The sequence below is a fragment of the Eretmochelys imbricata genome, chromosome 10 (genome assembly GCF_965152235.1).
Source record: "Eretmochelys imbricata isolate rEreImb1 chromosome 10, rEreImb1.hap1, whole genome shotgun sequence".
Taxonomy (NCBI): Eukaryota; Metazoa; Chordata; order Testudines; family Cheloniidae; genus Eretmochelys; species Eretmochelys imbricata.
In genome coordinates this window covers 80570661-80596501 of record NC_135581.1, presented here as the reverse complement: position 1 = coordinate 80596501, position 25841 = coordinate 80570661, and the positions used below count along the sequence as shown (strand labels likewise).

Below are 25841 nucleotides of genomic sequence, written 5' to 3'. Positions count from 1 at the left end.
ATCTTCAACAGAGTACAGCAGATAAGATGACTTGTTCTTAGCAGAAACAGACTCAGGGCTTGTCTACACTGGCAATTTACAGCACTGCAACCCTCTGGTTCCAGGGTGTGAAAAAACATCCACCTGAGTGGAGCAAGTTTCAGCGCTGTAAAGTGCCAGTGTAGACAGTGCACCTCTATGCCCCTCGTGGAGGTGGCTTTAGCATTGCCAGTGTAGACTAGCCCTCAGACTTGAAAGGTACATCTTCATTTTTTAAGGTGTTGGGATTCCAAAACTGGATCTGTATTTCACAGCCAGCCCCTTCGTTATAATAGATCAAGCACCACAACTAAACATCTCTGAACTTGTGCAGCCCCAGAATTTAGGGAGGTTCAGATAAATTTACAAGAAAAATATGGTCCAAACCCAAATGTATTCTAATGAAAAAAGCCACTGTATACCCACTGAAGACAACAGGGTTGCATGGAGGGCAAAATTTAATCATTTAACTAGGGAAAAAAATGTATAAATTAAAAGCAAAACACTTAAGAGGAAGGATAGTCTTGGGGTTAGGGCAAGACTTAAGGTTAGACTGGGACTCAGGAGATTAGGTTTCAATTCCTGGCTCTGACACGAACTTCTTTTGGGCAAATCACTAAATTTCTCGGTGTCTCACTTCCTCATTTGCAAAATGGGGAAAACATCCTTCCTGTGTCTGTTTTATTTATTGACACTGTAAGCTCTTCAGGACAGGGACTGTCTTCTTATGTGTATGAACAATGGGGCCCCAACGTTGGTTGGAGTCTCTTGGCACCACTGTAATATAAATAAAGTACTACCAAAACTCCAGAAAGCCTGAGGAAGTCACAATTCATTTTTATCCTTCCTCTTGATTCCATCACCAATCTAGCATGGGAAGTGCCCTGAAAGTGGTTATGATAAATTCGTTGGAGAAATCTTTGTTGTATTTCACCATAAAATATAAGTCAAAATATTTTAAAACACCACAGATGATATAGTGGAACCTGCACCTGAAGGTTCTAAAATATATATTTTGTGCAGTCACAGAAACTTGGAGATGTCAGGGCAAGTTTTAGAAAATACAAATAAAAAAATTAAGAACAATATTGGTACCATTTCACTCTGAGCCGTAAACTTAAATTCTTAATTGAAGCTCTTAGCTTTTGGAAACTTGACTACATGAAATAAATGAAATAGCAATGAACAAGTACCAGCATGATGCATAGCATGACGCCTTTCCAGAGAGCACGCTCATTTTATTAGAATATACAAGAAGTTCAGATTATATATATGCAATGATTGGTCTGTCAAAAACTAAGTAAAATATGGACTACCATGGAGGGCTAAAGAGATAAAACTTCTGACTGGATTACAATTATTTTTTAATACTTGAAAGTAAGTATAAAAGTGGTGCTTTGTCTGTGGTAAAAATTCAAGTATATGGTCAAGATTTTCATCCTTAGGTGTTTAAAGTAAGGTCCCTAAATCCATACTTAGCACCTAAACAAAACTAGATGGATTTTCTGAGAACCTCCAACACCCACAGATTTTATGAGAACAGCAGGTGCTCAGAACCCAGTTTAATATACGTGTCTTACACAGCCTAATTGGAAAGTGTTTGCCAGAATCTAATTAACCCACCCTCTACATGCATAGGTGCTGGAACTAGGGGTGTTGGGGATGCTACCACACACCCTGGCTTGAAGTGGTTTCCATTATACACAGGGTTTACAGTTTGGTTAAATGGCTCTCCGCACCCCCACTATAAAAATTGTTCCAGCACCCCTGTCTGTGTGTGTAGAAAGAAGAAATTTTATTTCCACTTCAATTTGTTTTTATAGCCTCTCCCTTTTTCAACACAATTGTCTCATGTACCAGCCATCTTGGATTAGTTATAGTCAGACATTACACTTCTAGTGGGATATTCACAACTAACTGCTGCAGTTGTATTTGTGTTTTTGGTAACTGAATACTATTTTGCAAAAGTGAAATATGCATTGCTATAATTGATTCCAAGGTAATTTCCTCTCCCAAAATATCAAGGCGTCCCCCTGTTTTCCTGACAACCTGATCTCCTCATCCTCCCACACAACATACAGCCTAGACAACAGTACCACTAGAAATATCCTCTCAGGCAGATTAGTGAACTTTAAAAAAAAAAAAAACAACCAAACACAATAATATAATCTTGAAAGGTGCATGTGTCTGATCATAGATCACTACTAACAGGAACAGTGAAAACAGAGACTTCATATTTGGTGGCTTTGTTCTTCAATAGGCCTTTTGTTCCCAGACTACTTTAAAGAAAGATTAAGTTTTCCAAGGAAACACAAGTTGATCTTGTCATCTCTCAGGACTAACAATTTGTGAACATGAAACAAAGAGAGACTTTCAATTACTTCAAAAACACAACTCCTAGTGCAAAAGGTTTTGGAAACGGAATGGCAATTAACCAAGACAAGATGACGCAATCTTCTAGAAGACTCGTTTTCAGTGCACTTTGAGAACCATCTCAGAGTACATGGCATACTGAAAACTACTGAATGCTAAGGAGAGGAAGAGTATTTACTTAGCTTAGTGTACAACGTAGGCTAGTGAAAACAGTAAATATTTTCTTCTAAAGGACGTGGATCGCATCTTCACAATTGTGATACTCAGCATATGTCACTGAGTTACTGCAACCACGATTTCTCCAAAGCAGACTTGCCTAAAGTGCTTGATTTCTCTTTTGTCAAGGTCTCTAACGGTGCTCACTGACAGGGGCACCTTAAGTGGTTTTGGGGCTTGCAGAGTCTGGCTACATACTGTATCATGATCTTTGCGTTGTCTCCAATGTTGTAACGTACTTCTGCTCTCCCCAGAGGATAACTAGGTGGCACCACAAATATCAAGAAAATAGGACTGCAATATTAGCAGGTACCAACAGAAGACTGCTTCCACTCAAGTGTGAACAGGTCGTATCTTAACATGCTTGTATTGCTCTTTGTCAACTTGTTTAAAAGAGGGTTTTTAAAAAGAAAAGGGGACACATTTGGTGCAGGGCTATGTAGAAAGGGCACTATAAAATGTATAAATTTCAATTAAAATACTGAGCCTTTGAATTACAAGGCTGTACTGTGGTGCAGTAGAAGCTACTTTCCAATATTAAACAGTTCTCTCATTCACAGGCAATAAGATGTAATATTAAATCCATAGCTAGAATTTTGAAAGAAATCTAAGGGAGTTAGACAGCCAAATCGCATTGCATTTTGGTGGTATCTGGGAGTTTAATACCCTTAGAATCCTTCCAAAATCCCAGCTCATGCTAGCAAGGTTATTAAATTGAGCATCAAACCTAACAGGACCAAATTTTTCAGCAAAACCACTTTGAATTAGATATCCAGTGAATGACTAAGCCTGCTAAATAACTAAAACTTCTGGCTCAACCATATACAGTATGTCAATGTCATATGAAGGATGAAGCCATCTGAAATATCCCATAAAGGCACAGTTCTATCGGCAGAAAATAGGTTTACTGAACACCTGTAATAGGAGTGTAACAAGTTCTACAGGGCAGGTTACATTATTTTTTCTTTCCCATTGTGCTCCTTCGCTCCCAAAAATCATACTGATGAAGTTATCTGACATTTCAAGTTTGATACCATTAATTACTATGCACCAATCAGTTCTCATGTTCCATTTTGTTTTAATAAAAAACATCCACATCCACTATTGACTCTTACCTATTGCTTGGAAGGGAATCCGAGACTGCTGAGCTGCTATTATTAGCAGACCCTGCTCGTGTATTTACCTGCAGGCAGGGAAAGAATCTCTATCAGTCGTTTGCGTTCAGAGGACACCATTCTAATTAACCTGTAATTTGCCATGAATTTCTCATTTCACTATGAAGGTTAATTAGCTTGTTGCTAGGCATACCCATCATTGAGGTCTTGTCTGTATGTAGGTTAGGATACTATATAACTGATGGGTTTCAGTATACTATTTCCTTACATTTTAAATCCTTAATTAAATAATACAGAAAAATAGAAATACGCAGTAAGACTGCCATTTTATTCCCTTTAAGACATGCATTAAGAGATAAACAATAATTTTATACAAATTATCCGATAGTTTCCTGCAATTCAGAATGGAGAACATATGTATGATTACAGTAGAAAGTTAGTAAGTATATATGAATGAATTGAATAAATGTCCCGAAAGGATTTCATTGCAACTTGGTTGTGTGCTTGACAGGTTATATAAATTAATTAAATCAAATGAATATGGTGTTTCTCCCTTCAAAAGACCTCTTTGCAAATTGGTACTAATAGCAGAGTTAATATGTAAGAAGATTATTAACAAAGGGAAGAAACAAAACACATTTCAGTTTTTAATACAACTGTATACAACACTCAGATATTGCAGCCAATACGAAGCAGATGAATCTTTGTCCCACACTCATAAAAAAAAAATCTGCTTGTCAGAACTCAAAAAAGTGCAGTTTTATTTGACATTTCAATAAGTGGAACACAGCATTACAAATCCATCTAACTTTACTGAAACAATTATTGAAATTCGTACCTTCAGGCCATGTATGTTGCGTTTCCCAGGAGGCTTGCAGGCTGAAACAGTAATTGACTAAATTGTAGAACACATCAGGGCCATTTACAAATTTGCTCAAAATGAATCTTTTAAAAAGAAATGAGGGTGACACCAAAATTAGCAGCGAGAAATGATTGAAAAGTGCCGCCTAAGACCCAGAGCGGGAACTGTGAGGCAGGATTTTTAACTTGCAGGGACTGAGCATTTATAAATGCTAAGAGCTTTTTGACATTGTCTAATATAAATTAAAATTTCTGCTTAAAACACATCAAAATCAAGATAACTGGGCTAAAATGATTAGATTCATTTCTTAATTCAAATGCCTTCAATATCTTCTTTTGCTTACCTACATGATGTACTGAAGTTAACTAAATTCTTTTAGAGAGACTTTGTTTTAGTTATGTTGACAAACAGGCCACTGTGTGTTTTAATGTGGGAAAACCTGGTTGGGGAACAAAGTTCAAAGACCAAGGAAGCAGACGATTGAATGCATTAAATATAGAATAAAAGATGATGCATTATTTGTTTACACGCAAATCCTGACATCTTTTTATGATGTCTAGCTTTAAAGATGAAGTCCTACTTGGGAAAAGTTATTTTCTTAAAGCCTCTTAAACAATATATTACCACGGTTTTTCCATTCAGTGGATGTGCCTTTGTCAAATGTTAAAACCACACAGGCTTCTAGCTACATGTTACAGACAATTCCCATTTTAAAACTACAGTGCTCTACAAATTGTACGTTAAAGGGCCTGTCAATTTTGATTGATTGTCTGGGAAGGGATGAATTTGATTTTTCTCTCAGATGCACATGTATTTCGCTCCATTTTTTGACAGCAGGAAACAGTGCTATTTATTAGTCAAAAGGACACAGATGATAGTTATTAAACACATCAGCTAGGCCAGGCTGTGTGCATTAGAAATTACCATTATATTCTTAAAGAAGCTAAATATTATTTCACCCAGGATTGGGGAGGAGGGAAATGGATAAATTTTTAGAGTAAATTTAAAGTTTACCAACCAATTTAGTTTACATTTCTTCAGAAATGGAAATATGGAAATTAACATTTTGAACAAACAATAAAAGACATGTCAAATGTCATTTGCCCTGATGCCTGAAACACCATGCTTTGGTAACAAAATTCATAGTGTTTGAATAAGAAGCGCACTGTCCATAAACACTGTAATAAGTTATTTGTTTACTATGAATTAAAGAATGGATAGTATTTAATTAAAATATTTTTCTCCTGAGCTACCACTGTAAGCAGAATTAAGACAACTGTTGTGAAAGGTTGAAGCATTCTTCAAAGAAACCCTTTATCTAGGTTTTTGCTGAAGAAGTGATCGGACCTTAAAACACAAAAATATATAATCAGTGGGGAGTATGGAAAATATAAGCTTTCAGAGCGGTTAAAAAAATACAAAAAAGAGTCACCCACTGGCAAAACAAATATATATTTTTGATGGGTTTGAAAAAAATCTGGCAATTATTATTTATATAGCATTTTACATCATAGGTAAAATATACTAAATACAAATTTGTTACCCTCAAGAGCTTATAATATGTAACAGGTGCAGCACAGTTAAGGCAACAATGCATGGCACATAGACATCAGTGCTGGCTGGTTTCATGGAACAGGCTGGTTTTCAGAAACGATTTTATTACAGAGTAGCACTGGAGAGCCTTCCTCAAAAAGGTTAAAATGATGTCAGGAAACGAGACGAGGGGCTTGTATGTATAGGATCTAGTGCGGACAGTGAGGTAGGGAGGAGTGGAACTGTGAAGAATTTTGAAAGAAAAAGAGAAGCTCAAATTACATGCAGAAAAGGTAGATGACACTAGGAAGACTCAAAAAGCAGTGGGAAGGGAGACATGGCCAAAATGACAAGAAAGGAAAGTGTTTTTGTTAGGACAGTTTTGGACAGATGGAAGAGAAGAGCCTGGGCTAGAGCACTGGTTGGAAAAAAAAGAGGGGAACGGGCACTTGTTCAGCTACTGTAGAGGAAGAAGCAGCAGGACTTAGTGGGAGCTTGGATGTGAGAGAGGCAGAAAAATTAGTCAGAGATGACAGCAAGGTTACCAGCATAGCAACAGGGAGAACAGAGGGGTTAACAGAGAAACTTTGGGAGGAAGGAGAAGAAACTCGGCTTTGGACTGGCTCAGCCTGAGGTGGTGGCAAGCCATCTAAGAGGAGATGGCATGACTGGACAAAGGGTGAAAGATCACAAGTGGAAATGGAGATCGGCAAGTCGTCAGCCCAGAGGTGATAACTGAATCCAAAAGATCAAAGAACATTGCCCAAAAAAGGCATACATGGAAGAGAGAAGAGGCACTCCCATGGAGAGGGACAGCAGGAACCACAAGGCAGGTAGTGAAGGAATGGTCCAAAAGGCAAACTTATAGAACATAAAGTCTGATTATTTGTAACCTCCGTGTGGCCCTTTGGGGACTCAGCCGTGAAAGGTACTGAACAACTTCCAAGCAACAACCACTGATTTCAAAGTGAAATGACAATACTCAGCCCTTTTGAGCTGTTCAGCCCCTTGAAGACTCAGCTGCCAAAGTAGCATATACTCTGGCCACATGAGATTTCAATATTTTCTCTTTTGCAATTGGACATCACAAAATATGCAACAAGGGGCTCTTGAACCTTCTTCACACAACTCCAAACAAGGGGATGTGTCATGAGTGCTCTAATTTCCCAAGATATTAAATAGGCCTGTGGTCTTGTTCAGGGAACGTATGTGCGCATGTGTACGTACACACTAGATCAGGGGTCGGCAACCGATGGCATGCGTGCCAAAGACGGCACACGAGCCGATTTTTAATGGCACACTGCTGCCTGCCGAGTCCCAGCCGCCGGCCCCGCTCAGCCCGCTGCCGAACCCAGGCCGGGACCTCAGCAGGCAGCAGCGAGCCATTAAGAATCCTGCCCCCCCCCAGGGGCAGGGTGAAGAAGCTTGGTTCCGACGGCTGCTGCTGCAGAGCAGACAAGCTCCCCTCTCCCCCGCCTCTTCCCCCAGTGTGCAGGGTCCTGCCCTTCCTCCTCCCCCGCCTCTTCCCCCAGCATGTGGGGTCCTGCCCCTCCTCCTCTCCCTCCCTGCCGCTGATCGGCTGATAGCCCTTGCGAGGGAGGGGGAGAAGCGAGCGTGCTCACTGCTCTGGGGAGGAGGCAGAGAAGAGGTGGGGACAGGGCCATGGGAGTGGGGGGGAAATCAGGGCACATCCCCTCCAGCCCCCTGCCATCAGCTGCTCAGGGCAGGGGGCTGGAAGCACCCCCACGACCCCACAGCCCCAGCCTTCTGCCCTGACCCCTGCACCCCCCCCACACCCTCCCAGCCCTCTGTCCTGACCCCTGCACCCCCCTCACACACACGCCCAGCCTCCTGCCCTGACCCCTGCAGCCCCTCACACACACCCAGCCCTGGCTCCTGCACCCCCCTCACATGCCCCCAGGCCTCTGCCCTGACTCCTGCACCCTCCACACACCCTCCCAGCCCTCTGCCCTGACCCCTGCACCCCCCTCACACACATCCAGCCCTGGCTCCTGCACCCTCCTCACACACCCCCAGCCCCCTACCCTGACTCCTGCACCCCCACACATACCTAGCCCGCCCACACCGCATGTCCTGACTCTTGCACCCCCCACATTCCCACCCCCACCCCAAGCACCAAACGGGAGCTCCTGCACACACACCCCCCACATTCCCACCTGCACCCGTCGCACCAAATGGGAGCTGCCTAGGTAAGCACTCCACCCCCAAACCTCCTGCCCCAACCCTGAGCCCCCCGTCCCTCCTCATTCTAGCTCCTGGCCAGACCCTGCACCCCAACCCCCAGCCTGCTCCTTCACCCCCAGCCCTGTTCTCAGCACACTCCCCCCCTCAGCTCAGTGCAGAGAGAGGAAGAGAATGGGCTAGAACCAGGGAGAAGGTAGGTACCCACTCTATGTGGGCAGGGCTGGGATCACAGACCAGCAGCGGGCTGAGCGGGGCCGGCAGCCGGGAACCTGGGTGGCAGGAGCCGGCGGACAGAACCCCAGACTGGCAGTGGGCTGAGTGGCAGCGGACTGAGCCACTCTGCCCGCTGCTGGTCTGGGGTCCCGGCCACCGGCCCCGCTCAGCTCGCTGCTGGTCTGGGGTTCTGGCTGCTGGTCTGGGGTTCTGGCTGCCGGCGTAAGATCAGCATTTTAATTTAATTTTAAATGAAGCTTCTTAAACATTTTGAAAACCTTGTTTCCTTTACATACGACAATAGTTTAGTTATATAATATATAGACTTATAGAGAGAGACCTTCTGAAAAATGTTAAAATATATTACTGGCACGCGAAACCTTAAATTAAAGTGAATAAATGAAGACTCGGCACACCACTTCTGAAAGGTTGCAGACCCCTGCACGAGATACTACACTACCCTGATACCTCATTACAATGTGTGAATGCAAATGCAGCTATAAACAGGCAAGAGTGAGTGAATGTGTGTGTGTTTATGTACTACACACATACACACTTCCTTCTTTACAGCTGCATTTGTACTCAGAAAACCCACTATAACAGCGAGGAATTAATCTAGTGATGCATGAGCTCTTTCCATGGCTAGAATTTACAAGAATCCCTCTGCTATTTCAGCCCCTGCTAGACTGAGATGCAAAAGTCTCAATATTTCTCCTTTAAGCATCTTCCCATAGCAGCTCACTAACCTACCACCAGAGACAGCCTCCTTTTGAGACCTTAATAGCATGTGTTAGAAAGGCCTGTTGGTTAGCTGCCCAATTAAAACTTCAGAGAGTTATAAGTAATGAAAGTCTAGAATATTTAATTGGGAACTCATAGTATGATTATTTGTATAGTATCAGTTAACAGAGAAGATTTTAATTCTTAATTATTTCAATTAATTTATTGCTGGGAGATTTACTTGGAGAATTTAAACCTTATCCATTTCATCAATTAAGAACCACAGATGCAGAGACTAGATACTGAGAACATTTGAATTAGAAGGGTTAAGTAATATGCTATTCTTTTTAACCATTACCTGAGTTCTCAGAGAAAAGTACATATCCAAAATCCAAATAGTTGCCTATGATTTTGTTTTGGACCTAGTAAATCTTATTTTAATAGCAACCCAGCACAAAAGCATGTGATTAAGTCTTCTGAATTCAGGAGAGCACTTGAGCACATACTAAGTGTTGTGCTGATCAGAGATACTTTCTTCAATCAGTGCCTACATAACTGGGTATTTTCTGTGTATAAAACTCCATTATTTTGATTCTGTCACCAACTGCCAACAGCTCAACAAGGGTCATAAGAAGCAACCAGAACCTGAGTTATTCAACTGCTTTGGCTTTGAATAGACACAAACTATTCCACCACCAAATTTTTTTTTTAAATGTACGTAAATATGTACTATGCAAACTAAACTTGTCAGTTTAATTTACTCCAGTAAATAAGCTATTTTATGTGCAATAACTAGTTTTCACTACAATCCTGACAATACTTAATTATTTTATCTAAATTAAGAGGTAAACTTCATATTATGTGCATTTAAACCTTCTGAAAACATAACTGTTGATGAAACATCTTACTGATATAATCATTGCTAATTAGAAGTTGTTAAGCATTACCTCTTGGATATATCTGCAAAGGTTCTATTAACTGTCCATTTACTTGCTGTTCCATTACAGTGGTATAATACTGCAAAGAGATTACAGAGATTATTCAATAACATATGAATAGTAGTAATCGTGTTATAGGTTGTTGAATTCATGGTATTTTTTAGGGTTTAAAAAATTGCAGTTACACGTATCAGCCTCCAAAATACATTCCCACTGTTTGTACTGTCCACACAACAAAACAACTATGAAAGAACATTAAGCAAAGGGTAATGATAATCAGTAATACATTGACTCCAGGGGAGCGGTCTACTACTGTACCATAGGACCATCACAGGTTCAGGCTTATCTGACGTCTACATCATCATCAAATAAAGAGAACATTAACAAAATGTGCAGCAGTAAGTAAACTGGGAGTAATTGTGAAAATTGGTTAGGAGACAGAAATAATACAAAGGAACCAAGACAGATTAGAAACAAACAAACAAAACACAATGAAATTAAACCTGGAAATATACCAACTACAGTATTTGTGGAAAAATAATTCAAGACAGAAAGAGCAAATGGGGAAGAGAAACCTGGGAAGTAGTCATTCTGAATGAGACCAATGGATGACAATGGACAGACAATTGAAAGTTAGCCATGAATTGCCAATATGATATGAAACAGTAAATGCGGCTTTGGGCTGCATAACCAAAGGTATCACTCCACACAAATCAGAGAGGTAATATGGTCCCTGTGCGTGGGGCTCCAGAGCAGCGGCACTTACAACATAACGTCCACAGCTCTTAGCATTTAATTACCAGAAAGACATTGTCAAGTTAGGCGGACCTCAGACCACAGCCCCTGACTTTGTAGTGGCTGGAGTGAGCAGTTGATGAGACAGCTATCATATATACATAAATACAAGTTTGGCAAAGAGATGACAACAAGGCTACATAACAGTCTGTAAATATTTGAAGGCCATGAACACCAAGCATGGAAGGGAAATAGCATGGTAGGAGAAGAGTTACTGAGTAATGGGTGAAAAATAAGGAAAGGGGACATTTAGGCTGGAGATCTGGGAATATCTCTTTGCCTTTAGAAAAAATGTCCCCTGGGAAATGTCGGAAGCTCCATTACATGGGACACTGAAGAACAACACTAGACAAAACACCGGAACATGTACTTTAAGAAACAATCCTGCTATGGCAAGGAGATTGACCTCACTGGTTTTTGCCAATGCATCTCTCTGACTATGGGAAGTGTTGAGAATTCAAAGCACAGTATGAAGCATGTTCCAACTGCAACTTACCTATCTTAAGAACAAAAATGTTGACTGTGAGTCAGATCTTCAGCCAGTGTAAGTCAGCATAGCTCCACTGACTTTGTTGCTCATTTTCACCACCTGAGGGTCTGGCCCGAAGATTTTAGAAGGATAGTGTTCTCAGATGAATATTTTATGATGCTGTTACCTATGCTGACACTACTTAACCTAAACAGAGAATACTGTATATCTGTATGGTGTCAGGTATCAGTGTTCTGATCATACCAATGACTTACCATAAAACAAACTTTTTTGACGTTTACATAATGCAAATCAACGTAAGGATTCGTTTATTAATTGTTATGTAAATAGTTTTCTTTCATCTTGTTATGGAATGCCATCAAATTAAGTATATAAAGGGAGCAACTACATGAATATAGTGAGCACAGGCTGTAAGGTCACTAAGATTGCTTTAGTGCACAATACATGCTTTCGTTGCGTAAAATCATACATGCCTTCACAAAACTGAATTCTGGAAGCTTCAAGTCTTCTAGCTTCACCTTCAGACACCGATTTCTTTACAGCTGATTACAAACTTAGTCCTGATCTCAGTGTGGCTCTGAGTGAACACAAAAGTCAGCATGTGCAGACCCACTTGAAGGATTGGGGCCCTATTTCAATGTTCCTTTACAGTTCTAAGATTCTAACCTGCTAAGAAAGAGAAGGCATTTGCTATCTCCACATTTCTCTCCTATGAGAATGGACAGGAAAAACACTCCTCCTGTAAAGTGTTAATAGGGGAGAAAACTATTGAAGGTGTTGGGTCGTTAGCCCCATCCATGCATGATATAAAAGCATGTTTGAAGGGCCATCTGGGTCAAGATTACTGTACACTTCTCTTAAATAATCCCGCTACACATGCTCCCACTGTGCTTATACAGAGTAAAGTTATTAATTGCAAAAATATACAATTTTAAAATGATCAAGAGATCTTTGCAGGAAGAAAGGGAACTATCCCTGTAGACTTATTTTATATCACGGGGTAATGAATAACAAGTTAAGATCTTTGCCCACCCCCGACCCTCCCCCAAAAGGCAGCTAGCATCTAAGAGCCATGGGGCTATAAAAGATTGCTCTGCTTTCTAGCAGACCAAAGCTGCAAAGAAAATGTGTTTCCTTACTTTTAGTAATATGCCAGGACCCCAAGACATATACATATAGTATAAGCACATACTACATACTCTCTGGAATAATAAACTAAACCAAATGTTCAAGAGACTACGCTTCTTTAGAAAAAAATAGTAATGTGGCCTTCTCCATTACTCAGTGATGACAAGTAAATGAAATATCAATCATGTCAGCTGTCAACCTTTTCGGACAGCAATAACTGTTAACAAGTAGTCTGGAAAAATTCTCCGAAAATGATTTGTCCTCCACATACGAGTATTTCAGTTTCCATGGAAAATTAAGATGCCAGTGGCTATTTGGAACATTGTTCAGGTACTTTTAAATGGAAAATTTGCCAGTTATTGATCCAGAGCATGTACCCCTTGCTTCCAGAAGGCTGCAAGCAACTTTCCAATCAGTGGCTGTCAAAAAAATTACTGCCTTTTTATACTGATACAAGACAACAGTGGTAGTGTAGATCCACTGCAACTTAATATCTTTCTTTAATTAACTGCTATGTATAATAAGAAAATAATTTCAATTACCATCTTACAATATTTCCATAAATATAATGCAAACTCTCTTTGTGTATTACAAAGCAAATTAATTACAGAGCTGATTGAAAACTGTGCTGATGGTCAAGTTCACAAACAAATAACCTCAATGATAAAAGGGTTATAACAGATACAAAGCAACTTTTCCTACCACAAAACCTTGCATGCATGGAAGGGACCTGTATTCTCATTTCATTATTTAATCTGAATTATAAAATAATTCACTCACTTTCCTTTTCCAAAACCTTTAGTGTGTTGACGGCAAAATGAACCATGTCAGTGTTCTTGGAAAGACGTTAGCAGCTTCCCAACCCTACAAACATTTGCTACCAGGCCCAGCCACTACCATGAGTGCCTTAGAATGTATGCTATAACAGAGCTATTCTCTGCAGTCCATTCTCCCAGCATGCAACTTACAAGAACTCTCAAAATTTCAGTATTTTAGGGTAGCTAAATCTTACCTACATCATTTGGTAATCAGCCCCAGTGATGATGATGGCCAGCAGCCCCTTTAACCATCAGTTTTTTTGTTTTTAAGGGATTTTTTGCTTTGGTTGTTTGTTTTCGTTTTATTGCATTATTTTTTGAGAAAAAGGTAGCACGCCCTGCAAAAAGATTATCCCCAACTCTGCCGGCAAGGCAGATGGATGTCCACAGAGTTATAACAACCTCACTTCCAGGAACAAGAACAAGTAATTTTATTGTCTCCACTATTTTCTTTAAGATTATGGCAGATTCATTCCCACTCTTGGAGACTAAAAAGCTCCAGGATGTTTTTATAAGCCACCAAACAACAGACAGACCGCTAGAACGTGAAACCATCATGTGCATCACTGAAACAGCCAACTGTTGTAAAACATCAGAGACAAAACAGGTAGAAACAAAATGGCTCAGACTGGAACAAGATTATTTATAGGCATCCCATAAATCTTAAGGCATTTGGGAGGGCAAAAGAATTGGGCACTTACAATTGCTAACATGCTGAAATTTCAGCAATAGGCCTGGATTCATGCCAAAATGATGAACCTGCAAAGTAGTGATTTGTAAAACTGTGCTGGAAAAAAATGCAAGTATCCTTATCGTATCACGTCAATAAACCCAGAAATACAACAAGGAGTCTGTTGGCACCTTAAAGACTAACAGATTTATTTGGGCATAAGCTTTCATGGGTAAAAAACCCACTTCTTCAGATGCCACAGATGACACAGACTAACACGGCTACCCCCGATACTTGACACTAATAAACCCAGAGATTTCTTGAGGATTATCAGTGAATAGATTGGTTATAGACAGATATCATGGGAAAGTATCATTATTGAGCCAGTAGAATAATAAAGAAAAAGCTGTAGAATCCAAAAATTTTACCCCACTGCGGATAAAATTCTTTTAATATCAGACTTGCAATAAGATAGTCTGGTCTCTTCAGAATGCAAAGGCAAGTGAGGGAAGGTTGTGTGGGAAAAAGGTTTAATTCATCATCTCCTTAGAAGATCTGAACCTTACAAATAGGTGAATTGGCATCTGGAACCTGAAGTTCTTTTACTCTCCTGGCTTAAGTCACTGACATTAAGAATAACATCTCACAGTGAAACTGGAGCACTTGGTATTCAGTAATAGAAGGAATGCTTAACAAGGAACACTACATAGAAGTTCCCAGAAGTAATCTCCTCAGATATCAAAAGATCATGGCCTAGCAAAGAAAGCCTTCTGCATGTTACTAAAACGAACTGGGCAATGAATGCTTATGTATGAAGTCTGTAACCCACACAGAGACAGGCACAGGAACATGACTTATGCTGACAAGTCTTCCATCATATGTTCTAGTCTAATTCCTTACAATTGTAATTAGAAATGACTGAAGTGATTTTCAAAAACTGTTATGATGATTTTAAGGCATTTTGATCTCGAGCAAGACTCCGAGGGAACACAGTGCAGAATACTGGGTAAACCACTTTTGTAGTGCTGAAACCATACTGGCTTGCTAATTCCCTGTGGCACTTGGAACTACAGCCAGCTGTCTTCAATCTGATAATACTTGAAAACTCCAGTGTCATCAGACATTGAGGATCAAAGCTACAATGCAAGTGCAACTGTCAAGGTTCCTCCCCCACTCTGAACTCTAGGGTACAGATGTGGGGACCTGTATGAAAAACCTCCTAAGCTTATCTTTACCAGCTTAGGTCAAAATTTCCCCAAGGTACAAAATATTCCACCCTTTGTCCTTGGATTGGCCACTACCACCACCAAACTAATACTGGTTACTGGGGAAGAGCTGTTTGGACGCGTCTTTCCCCCCAAAATACTTCCCAAAACCTTGCACCCCACCTTCCTGGACAAGGTTTGGTAAAAAGCCTCACCAATTTGCCTAGGTGACTACAGACCCAGACCCTTGGATCTTAAGAACAATGAACAATCCTCCCAACACTTGCACCCCCCCTTTCCTGGGAAATGTTGGACAAAAAGCCTCACCAATTTGCATAGGTGACCACAGACCCAAACCCTTGGATCTGAGAACAATGAAAAAGCATTCAGTTTTCTTACAAGAAGACTTTTAATAAAAATAGAAGTAAATAGAAATAAAGAAATCCCCCCTGTAAAATCAGGATGGTAGATATCTTACAGGGTAATTAGATTCAAAAACATAGAGAACCCCTCTAGGCAAAACCTTAAGTTACAAAAAAGATACATAGACAGATATAGTTATTCTATTCAGCACAATTCTTTTCTCAGCCATTTAAAGAAATCATAATCTAACACATACCTAGCTAAATTACTTACTAAAAGCTCTAAGACTCCATTCCTGGTCTATCCCCAGCAGAAACCAGCATATAGACAGACACACAGACCCTTTGTTTCTCTCCCTCCTCCCAGCTTTTGAAAGTATCTTGTCTCCTCATTGGTCATTTTGGTCAGGTGCCAGCGAGGTTACCTTTAGCTTCTTAACCCTTTACAAGTGAGAGGAGCTTTCCCCTGGCCAGGAGGGATTTCAAAGGGGTTTACCCTTCCCTTTATATTTATGACACGCCCCCCAAATCTCAGCTAGGGTGAAACACTGGCTGGGATTTCTTCCTGGAGCTCTAGGAAAAACAGAGTTAATAAGACACATGCATTTCTAAATATACTACCAAGTACATAAAGACTAACAATATTTTCCACATCTCAAGGACAATTTTAACCAGTTGATTCTGGGAAACTTTCACGGGAGAGTGCATCAGCCACTTTGTTAGAAGCTCCTGAGATGTGCTGGATGTCGAAATCAAAATCTTGGAGAGCTAAACTCCACCGAAGAAGTTTTTTGTTAGTTTCCTTGAAGGTGTGAAGCCACTTCAGTGCAGCATGGTCGGTTTGCAGGTGGAAACGCCGTCCCCAAACATATGGGCGTAGCTTTTCCAGAGCGTAGACAATGGCGTAACATTCTTTTTCAGTGACTGACCAGTTGCTTTCCCTCTCAGACAGTTTTTTGCTGAGAAACACTACAGGGTGGAATTCTTGATCAGGTCCTTTCTGCATTAAAACTGCTCCCACACCACGCTCGGACGCATCTGTGGTTACTAGGAACGGTTTGTCAAAGTCTGGGGCCCTTAGTACAGGGTCAGACATGAGTGTCGCTTTAAGCTTGTTAAAGGCCTTCTGACACTTTTCGGTCCACTGAATGGCATTTGTCTGTTTCTTTTTGGTTAGGTCTGTCAGTGGGGCGGCGATTTGGCTGTAGTGCGGTACAAACCGTCTGTAATAACCGGCCAAGCCTAAGAAGGATTGAACCAGTTTCTTTGACTTTGGGACAGGCCACTTTTGGATAGCATCTACTTTGGCCTGTAGGGGGCTGATAGTTCCTTGACCCACCTGGTGTCCAAGGTAAGTCACTCTGTTTAGGCCTATTTGACACTTCTTAGCCTTAACAGTTAGTCCTGCCTCCCTTATGCGCTCAAGGACTTTTTGTAGATGTTCCAGGTGGTCTGCTCAGGAATCCGAAAATATGGCCACATCGTCAAGATAGGCGACTGCATATTCTCCTAATCCTGCCAGGAGACCATCTACAAGTCTTTGGAAAGTGGCGGGTGCATTTCGCAGCCCGAAAGGGAGTACATTAAATTCATACAGCCCGAGATGTGTGGTGAAGGCTGACCTTTCCTTGGCAGATTCATCTAGCGGTACCTGCCAGTACCCCTTGGTTAAGTCCAAGGTAGAGATGAACTGGGCCCATCCCAGTTTCTCTAATAGTTCATCTGTGCGTGGCATTGGATAGTTGTCTGGGCGAGTTACAGCATTTAGCTTACGGTAGTCCATGCAAAAACGTATTTCCCCATCTGGTTTGGGAACTAGAACCACTGGAGATGCCCATGCACTTTCAGAGGGGCGGATTACACCCATCTGTAACATATCCTGGATCTCCCGTTCTATAGCAATTTTAGCTTGAGGAGACACCCGGTAAGGTTGGACCCTAATTGGGTGAGCATTACCTGTGTCAATAGAGTGGTATGCCCATTCAGTCAGTCCTGGGGTGGCTGAGAACGCTGGCGCGTAGCTAGTGCACAGCTCCTGGATCTGCTGTCGCTGCATACGCCCAAGGGTCATGGAGAGGTTCACCTCTTCCACACCACCACCACATTTCCCTTCGTAGTAGACACCTTCGGGCCACTCAGCGTCGTCTCCTCCCTGGGCTGTAAACTGACAAACCTTTAATTCTCTGGAATAAAAGGGCTTTAGAGAATTAATATGGTACACCTTAGGCTTTCGGTTGGAGGTGGGGAATGCTATGAGATAATTAACAGCTCCCAGGCGCTCCTGGACCGTGAATGGCCCTTCCCACGATGCTTCCATTTTATGGGCCTGGAGCGCCTTTAAGATCATGCCCTGGTCCCCTACTTTGAAGGAACGCTCTCTGGCATGTTTATCATACCAGGCTTTTTGCTCTTTTTGAGCATCCTGTAAGTTTTGTTTAGCAAGGGCTAAAGAGGTTCGGAGGGTGTTTTGTAGGTTGGTTACAAAGTCCAGAATGTTAGTTCCTGGAGAAGGTGTAAATCCCTCCCATTGCTGCTTCACCAACTGCAATGGCCCCTTAACCTCACGGCCATATACAAGTTCAAATGGGGAAAACCCTAAACTGGGGTGTGGTACAGCTCTGTAGGCAAAAAGCAACTGCTGCAACACTAGGTCCCAATCATTGGAGTGCTCATTTACGAATTTACGTATCATGGCCCCCAAAGTTCCATTAAACTTCTCCACCATGCCATTTGTTTGATGGTGGTAAGGAGTGGCAACCAAGTGATTTACCCCATGAGCTTCCCAAAGGTTTTCCATAGTTCCTGCCAGGAAATTAGTCCCTGCATCTGTGAGGATGTCGGAGGGCCAACCTACCCTGGCAAAAATGTCTGCTAGTGCCTGGCACACACTTTTAGCCCTGGTGTTGCTTAGAGCTACTGCTTCCGGCCATCGGGTGGCAAAATCCATGAAAGTCAGTATGTACTGCTTTCCTCTGGCTGTCTTTTTCGGAAAAGGACCCAGAATATCCACAGCTACTCGCTGAAATGGAACTTCAATGATGGGGAGTGGCTGGAGAGGGGCTTTGACCTGGTCTTGGGGTTTTCCCACTCTTTGGCACACCTCACAAGACTGGACATAGGTAGAAACATCCTTGCCCATTCCCTCCCAGTGGAATGACCCCCCCAAATGGTCTTTGGTCCTGTTCACCCCAGCATGGCCACTAGGGTGATCATGGGCTAAGCTCAAGAGCTTGGCCCGGTATTTAGTTGGAACTACCAACTGTCTCTGAGGATACCAGTCTTCCTGGTGTCCCCCAGAAAGAGTTTCCTTGTATAAAAGTCCTATTTCTACAACAAACCTGGATCGATTAGAAGAGCTGAGAGGCGGTGGGTTGCTCCGTGCCGCCGTCCAAGCTCTCTGGAGGCTTTCATCTGCTTCCTGTTCGGTCTGGAACTGTTCCCTTGATGCTGGAGACATCAGTTCCTCATTGGATTGTGGACCTAGGCTTGGTTCCTCTGGAAGCGATATAGGGGATGGAGCTGTTTCTGTTGACTATGAACTGCTCTCCGCTGGTGCACTATGTTGGGATTCAGGCTCCGGCTGAGCCTCTTGTGTAGGGTTATCGGCTGCTGCCAGTTCAGGGTCGGTGGGGCCCTCTGGTGTTGCAAGTACTGGATTCAGTGCTGACAATGGGTCTGGTGTTGGTTGTTCGGCTGGTTCCGGTTCTGGGACTGGTTCCGTCTGGGTCTCTGGGACTGGATCCACTACTGCTGTTGCAGACATTGGCCTGGGGTCCGGGTCCATCACCTCTGACCAGGTCCTGATAGAAGTTTCCGGAACAGAGCTAGGCCTCATGGCTTGTCTAGCCTGGCTGCGGGTGACCGTTCCCACCCTCTTGGCCTGCTTCACATGATTGGCCAAGTCTTCCCCCAACAGCATGGGGATGGGATAATCATCATAGACTGCAAAAGTCCACATTCCTGACCAGCCCTTGTACTGGACAGGCAACCTGGCTGTAGGCAAATCAAAAGAGTTGGACTTGAAGGGTTGAATCGTCACTTGGATCTCTGGGTTGATTAAACTGGGGTCCACTAAGGAAGCTGACACTTGTGCTCCGGTGTCCCTCCACGCGGTGACCTTCTTCCCGCCCACACTCACAGTTTCCCTCCGCTCCAAGGGTATCTGGGAGGTATCTGGGCCTGTGGACCTCTGGTGTGATTCCAGTGCAATGAACTGTAATCTGTTGGGGTTCTTGGGGCAGTTGGCCTTTACATGCCCCAGCTCGTTACATTTAAAACATCGTCCAGCTGACGGGTCACTGGGGCGAGGAGGGTTGCTGGAGAACGGGGTGGTGGGACGATAAGGGGTCTGGAGGGTTCTTTGGGAGGTAGGTGGGGCTTTGGGCGGCCCCCGGTAATAGGGTGGGGTCTGGGGTTGTCCCTTCTGGTCTCCGCTCCAACTGCGACCAGTTTTCTTCTTCTCTGCCACCTCCACCCATCTGGCTCCAATCTCTCCTGCCTCGATTACAGTTTTGGGCTTCCCATCTAGGATGTATCTTTCTATGTCCTCAGGAACACCCTCTAAGAATTGTTCCATTTGCATTAGGAAGGGCACATCTATTGGAGATTCAACACTTGCTCCTGATATCCAGGCATCCCAATGTTTCACAATGTGGTAGGCATGTCGGGTAAATGACACGTCTGGTTTCCACCTTAGGGCTCTGAACCTCCGACGAGAATGCTTGGGTGTTTTCCCCATTCTGACTCTCGCCTTGGAATTAAACAGTTCATACTCGTTCATGTGTTCTCTAGGCATTTCAGCCGCCACCTCAGCTAAGGGTCCACTGAGCTGTGGCCTCAGCTCTACCATGTATTGGTCGGTAGAGATGCTGTACCCAAGGCAGGCCCTTTCGAAGTTTTCTAAGAAGGCCTCAGTATCATCACCTGCCTTGTAGGTGGGGAACTTTCTGGGATGGGAAGTGGTACCTGGAGAAGGATTGCTAGGGTTTGTTGGTATATTCTGCTGAGCCTTTATCTTCTCCACCTCCTCCACATGCTTCCTCTCTTTTTCCTTCTCCTCCTCCACATGCTTCCTTGCCTCCATTTCCCTCTTGTGGGCAGCCTCCTGTGCCTCCTTCTCCAGCCGCATGAGTTCTATCTGTCTTTCATGTTCCCTTTGTTTTTCCTCAGCCTGAAATTTGGCTAATTCCAGCTGTAGTCGAGCTGCGGATTTTGTCATTCTAACCTCTCTGTTTTTAACTAACTTTACACCCGAGGTTTAGAAATAAACAAACAAAACTTGGCTGTAAAATTTTGCTGTGCTGGAATAGAATACCTATTCTCTGATAGTGATTGTCAGCCTACAGAAAAAGACAATTCCCTTGTCTCTGCTCAGGGCCCAAATCAAAGCAAAAAACCTCCAACTACTTGGAAACCTGCTTACCCAGCCCAAAGAAAAAGCAAATGGGTAGAACACACACCCCCTATTTACTTTTAGGAAAAAAAAAAAACTCTGGGTTGGAAGACTGTGAATTTCCCTGCAGGAGTTAAGTACCCTGCCTCCAGGCAAAGAAAACCTGGGGGGAGGGATAGCTCAGTGGTTTGAGCATTGGCCTGCTAAACCCAGGGTTGTGAGTTCAATCCTTGAGGGGGACATTTAGGTATCTGGTGCAAAAATTGGGGATTGGTCCTGCTTTGAGCAGGGGGTTGGACTAGATGATCTCCTGAGGTCCCTTCAAACCCTGATATTCTATTCTATGATTCTAATTCACAAAGATAATCCCCTTTTGTCTCTGCTTGGCCACAAAGCAGAGAAAAAACAAGCTGCTTTCAGTTTCAGCTGCTTTCTGGACTTCCTTTCCAAAGGAAAAAAAAATTTCCTTTTTAAAATTTGTATTTCTAGTTCAAAAAATCTCAACTGGATCTCAAAATGATTTCAGGTTAATCCCACCACTATGCCACCATGTCAAGGTTCCTCCCCCACTCTGAACTCTAGGGTACAGATGTGGGGACCTGCATGAAAAGCCTCCTAAGCTTATCTTTACCAGCTTAGGTCAAAACTTCCCCAAGGTACAAAATATTCCACCCTTTGTCCTTGGATTGGCCGCTACCACCACCAAACTAATACTGGTTACTGGGGAAGAGCTGTTTGGACGCGTCTTTCCCCCCAAAATACTTCCCAAAAACCTTGCACCTCACCTTCCTGGACAAGGTTTGGTAAAAAGCCTCACCAATTTGCCTAGGTGACTACAGACCCAGACCCTTGGATCTTAAGAACAATGAACAATCCTCCCAACACTTGCACCCCCCCTTTCCTGGGAAATGTTGGACAAAAAGCCTCACCAATTTGCATAGGTGACCACAGACTCAAACCCTTGGATCTGAGAACAATGAAAAAGCATTCAGTTTTCTTACAAGAAGACTTTTAATAAAAATAGAAGTAAATAGAAATAAAGAAATCCCCCCTGTAAAATCAGGATGGTAGATATCTTACAGGGTAATTAGATTCAAAAGCATAGAGAACCCCTCTAGGCAAAACCTTAAGTTACAAAAAAGATACACAGACAGAAATAGTTATTCTATTCAGCACAATTCTTTTCTCAGCCATTTAAAGAAATCATAATCTAACACATACCTAGCTAGATTACTTACTAAAAGCTCTAAGACTCCATTCCTGGTCTATCCCCGGCAGAAACCAGTATATAGACAGACACACAGACCCTTTGTTTCTCTCCCTCCTCCCAGCTTTTGAAAGTATCTTGTCTCCTCATTGGTCATTTTGGTCAGGTGCCAGTGAGGTTACCTTTAGCTTCTTAACCCTTTACAGGTGAGAGGAGCTTTCCCCTGGCCAGGAGGGATTTCAAAGGGGTTTACTCTTCCCTTTATATTTATGACAGCAACAACACTACCCATGTAACAAGTTTCTTACTTCTACTGTATTGAAATATCTCTAGATAAATTAGGATGAACAATGTCTATGCTATCTATTCATCACTCTACATGCAACTCCTAATGCTGTGCTATATTCTCATTGGCTTGCACTCAGCAAGAAACACAGATTAAAAAAATCAGGGTTTTGATCAGTGTTGAAAAACTAAACTGAAAGGGAGAGAGACATTCTTTCCTCAAGCTTCTTGGAGAATATTACAAATCAATAGAGGAAAAGGCCATTTTAAATTACAATGGCTATATCAAAAGAATGCTTAACACAGTCCTTCATTTAATTAGCAACGATCAGAATATGTAGGTTTGCAATATTTTTCTTACAATAAAAAACATTTCATATTTTAATTACAAATTTACAGAGTGTTCATCAGGCAGTCACATCAGAGAAAAAGCTTTAGTTCCACTGGTGTCCTAAAAGTATCTTGAAAGAAACACTATGAAAACAGGTTGTTGATTGACACACATTCATAAAACAGCTGTCACAGCAGCATTTTCAACATCATTTGGCTGCAGAACTCCTTCAGTACAAGTCTCTGTGGCAACAAAATGACTACATTTTTTTACAGGACAATTTATTACAATTTTGGTTTTCTTCTCACTGTCCCTTAAAAATACACAGCGTGAACAAAATGCTCAAAAACACAGAATGGTCCCATTGTAGCTTAGTATCTTGCACACTTATCTACATAATAACTTCTGTGACAAAATTCTTATGCACTAGATATCCTTCATGTCACATGCAGCACATAAATGTGCACCATTAAGAGCCCGGGGTTGCTCAGCAATTTAAATAATTGATAAGATTTCAGTTATAAAAAGGAAACATTTTCAGTTTTAATACAAAATTTCTTTATGCCCCTGATAAAAAGGCATGATGATTTTGAAACATTGCCAGAAAACATTCAGATGTCAACAAATACTAGGATATTTCCACTTTAGTTTAAGCCTAAGGAGCTGACATTCTCAAGCTTTGTTATACACGTTTGGTCTAGGAAAAAAATAAACATGACCTTCTCCACCATTAAACCCAAGTGTAAAAATGTTTGCTGTATTCCAGTCCTCCATTTATTTCTGTCTAAATATATAAAAGTTATGTTTCTCTGTCTGCCCTCCCCCAAACCACTTCACTAAGCTGACATCACACACACCTCAATGATCAGCTATGCCATTCAAAGGACAGTAGCAGAGAGAAAAGAGGGGAAGGAAATAAGAGATGAAGAAGAGGGACTCCATGTCATTTTACCCATGAGCACAATACTGAGAAGTTTTGTGAAAGATAAAAAGTGAAATCATTCTAGTTTTCACTCTATTTATGAAACAGAAGGCGCCTCTTTCCCACAAAAGGAGAATGTCACCATCTGCTAATGGCAAGAGACAAGGCAGATGATATAATTTCTCACCCTTGAATCTGGTCATAGAAGGAGCAGGGAACCAAGCAGGGCTGCAAGATTACCACTCTGGGGTTCACAGTGAAAAAGCAATAAACCCTAATTAAGAGATTCCTACTTTAGGTATTAATTTAGATGGAACATATGGGCCAAAGATGTTAATACAACTCAGTCACTGTCCAACCTTAAACAGTGTTAAACAAGGTTCAGGGTGTGGTATACAGAGACCTGAGCCTGCTTAGTACCATGGCGAATGCATCATTAAACATCTTTTTAAGCTTTTATTAATGATAAAGAAAAAAAGGAAAAATAGTTAAAATGTTTGAAATGTAAAGTATTAAATAGGGGTTTCATTCATTTTAATAACATCCCTTGTTCCCTCTCCTTTTAGCTGGAGAGAGTTTTCAGAAGGAAAATGTCTTTGTTTGACAGTCTCTCAGATAGTATCTAAGTCAGTAATAACTGCCCTTTTGGGGAAAAGAGAAGACGTTAGTTGAGATAAGCATTATTATATGTTATTCTGGCATCTTATGACCTTTTACGTACTTTTTACAGCTGAGCTCACAATTAGTGTAAATTTGTCAGCCCCATTACACACTGAAGTATCCACAAATGTTGTCACATTATACGAAAAGAATAACCCCCAAACCTCCTGCAGTAGTAGTAACAATGAAACAATGTGTTATTATGGGAACACACATGATCATTTCTTTCACTTTATCAAAGAGACACACTGGAAGTTTCAAATAATCAGGACATTTGATTAGCTGAACATTTCTAGATGTGCTTATTTAGTCCTACATTAAATTGTAAGGTGTGTGACTAGAGATCAGAGACTAAACATGCAGTTTTTCAACTCAGCAGCATGTGTATCCGGTAACTGTACTTTTAAAAGTACTAAGTAATTACCTACATAAAATATTTGCACTAGATCTTTGTATCAAATCACTAACATGTCCCAGCTCTGTGATTATATCAGGCATACATACTTAGAACTCTCATCAACCAATCAGATTCCTCCTACAAAGTAAATTTTGCTGTCTTTGCAATCCACAGAAGTTCTGGATAAGGAGGGTCTACAGAATCAGCTCTTTAAAAATTTTTCCTTTTTCAATTTTTGCTACTATATGTTCAAAAACAAGTAAAAACATCCAAACATTCTGCCTATCACCTGCTGGAAATGATGGATCAGGCCTTTAGCCATTTTATTACTACACACGAGTCCGCATCTATCCACACACATACACACACTTATATGAAAAGATGTGGATTCATGCACACACACACACAATGCCTTACAAAACAGCCAGTCACAAAATCCAGTCTAAGACTACATATAGGTACCTTATGTCTTTCATTCAAACTCACACTAAATGTTTGTTTATTTTAAAACCTTCAGCAAAGATAATATACTTACCTACTAACAATTTTACAGTAGCAAACTGAAAGACATCTCCTAATTGGAGTTGCAGCTAGCAAGGGATGTGAAGGGTAACAAGAAGGGTTTCTACAGGTATGTTAGCAACAAGAAGGCGGTCCGGTAAAGTGTGGGACCCTTACTGAATGGGGGAGGCAACTTAGTGACAGACGATGTGGAAAAAGCTGAAGTACTCAATGCTTTTTTTGCCTCAGTCTTCACAGACAAGATCAGCTCCCAGACTGCTGCACTGGGCAGCACAGTATGGGGAGGAGGTGAGCAGGTTAAGGACTATTTAGAAAAGCTGGACATGCACAAGTCCATGGGGCTGGATCTAATGCATCCGAGAGTGCTGAGGGAGTTGGCTGATGTGATTGCAGAGCCATTGGCCATTATCTTTGAACACTTGCGGCGATCCCCTCTATTGGGCAATGGTGAGGCCACATCTGTA

General features: G+C 41.8%; 1 protein-coding gene across 6 annotated transcripts in view; it reads right to left on the bottom strand.

The window, feature by feature from the left end:
* MAP2K5 (mitogen-activated protein kinase kinase 5) overlaps positions 1–25841 on the bottom strand; it is a 210527-nt gene that overhangs the window by 165774 nt on the left and 18912 nt on the right. For 5 of the 6 annotated variants that reach the window (XM_077827514.1, XM_077827516.1, XM_077827515.1 and 2 more), the window contains exons 4-6: positions 10203–10272; positions 4561–4601; positions 3723–3790 (exon numbers count right to left, since the gene is read on the bottom strand). In XM_077827514.1, coding sequence (XP_077683640.1) covers positions 3723–3790; positions 4561–4601; positions 10203–10272 — 179 coding nt within the window. The remainder of the gene's footprint in view (positions 1–3722; positions 3791–4560; positions 4602–10202; positions 10273–25841) is intronic. The other variant, XM_077827517.1, reaches the window with a different exon arrangement.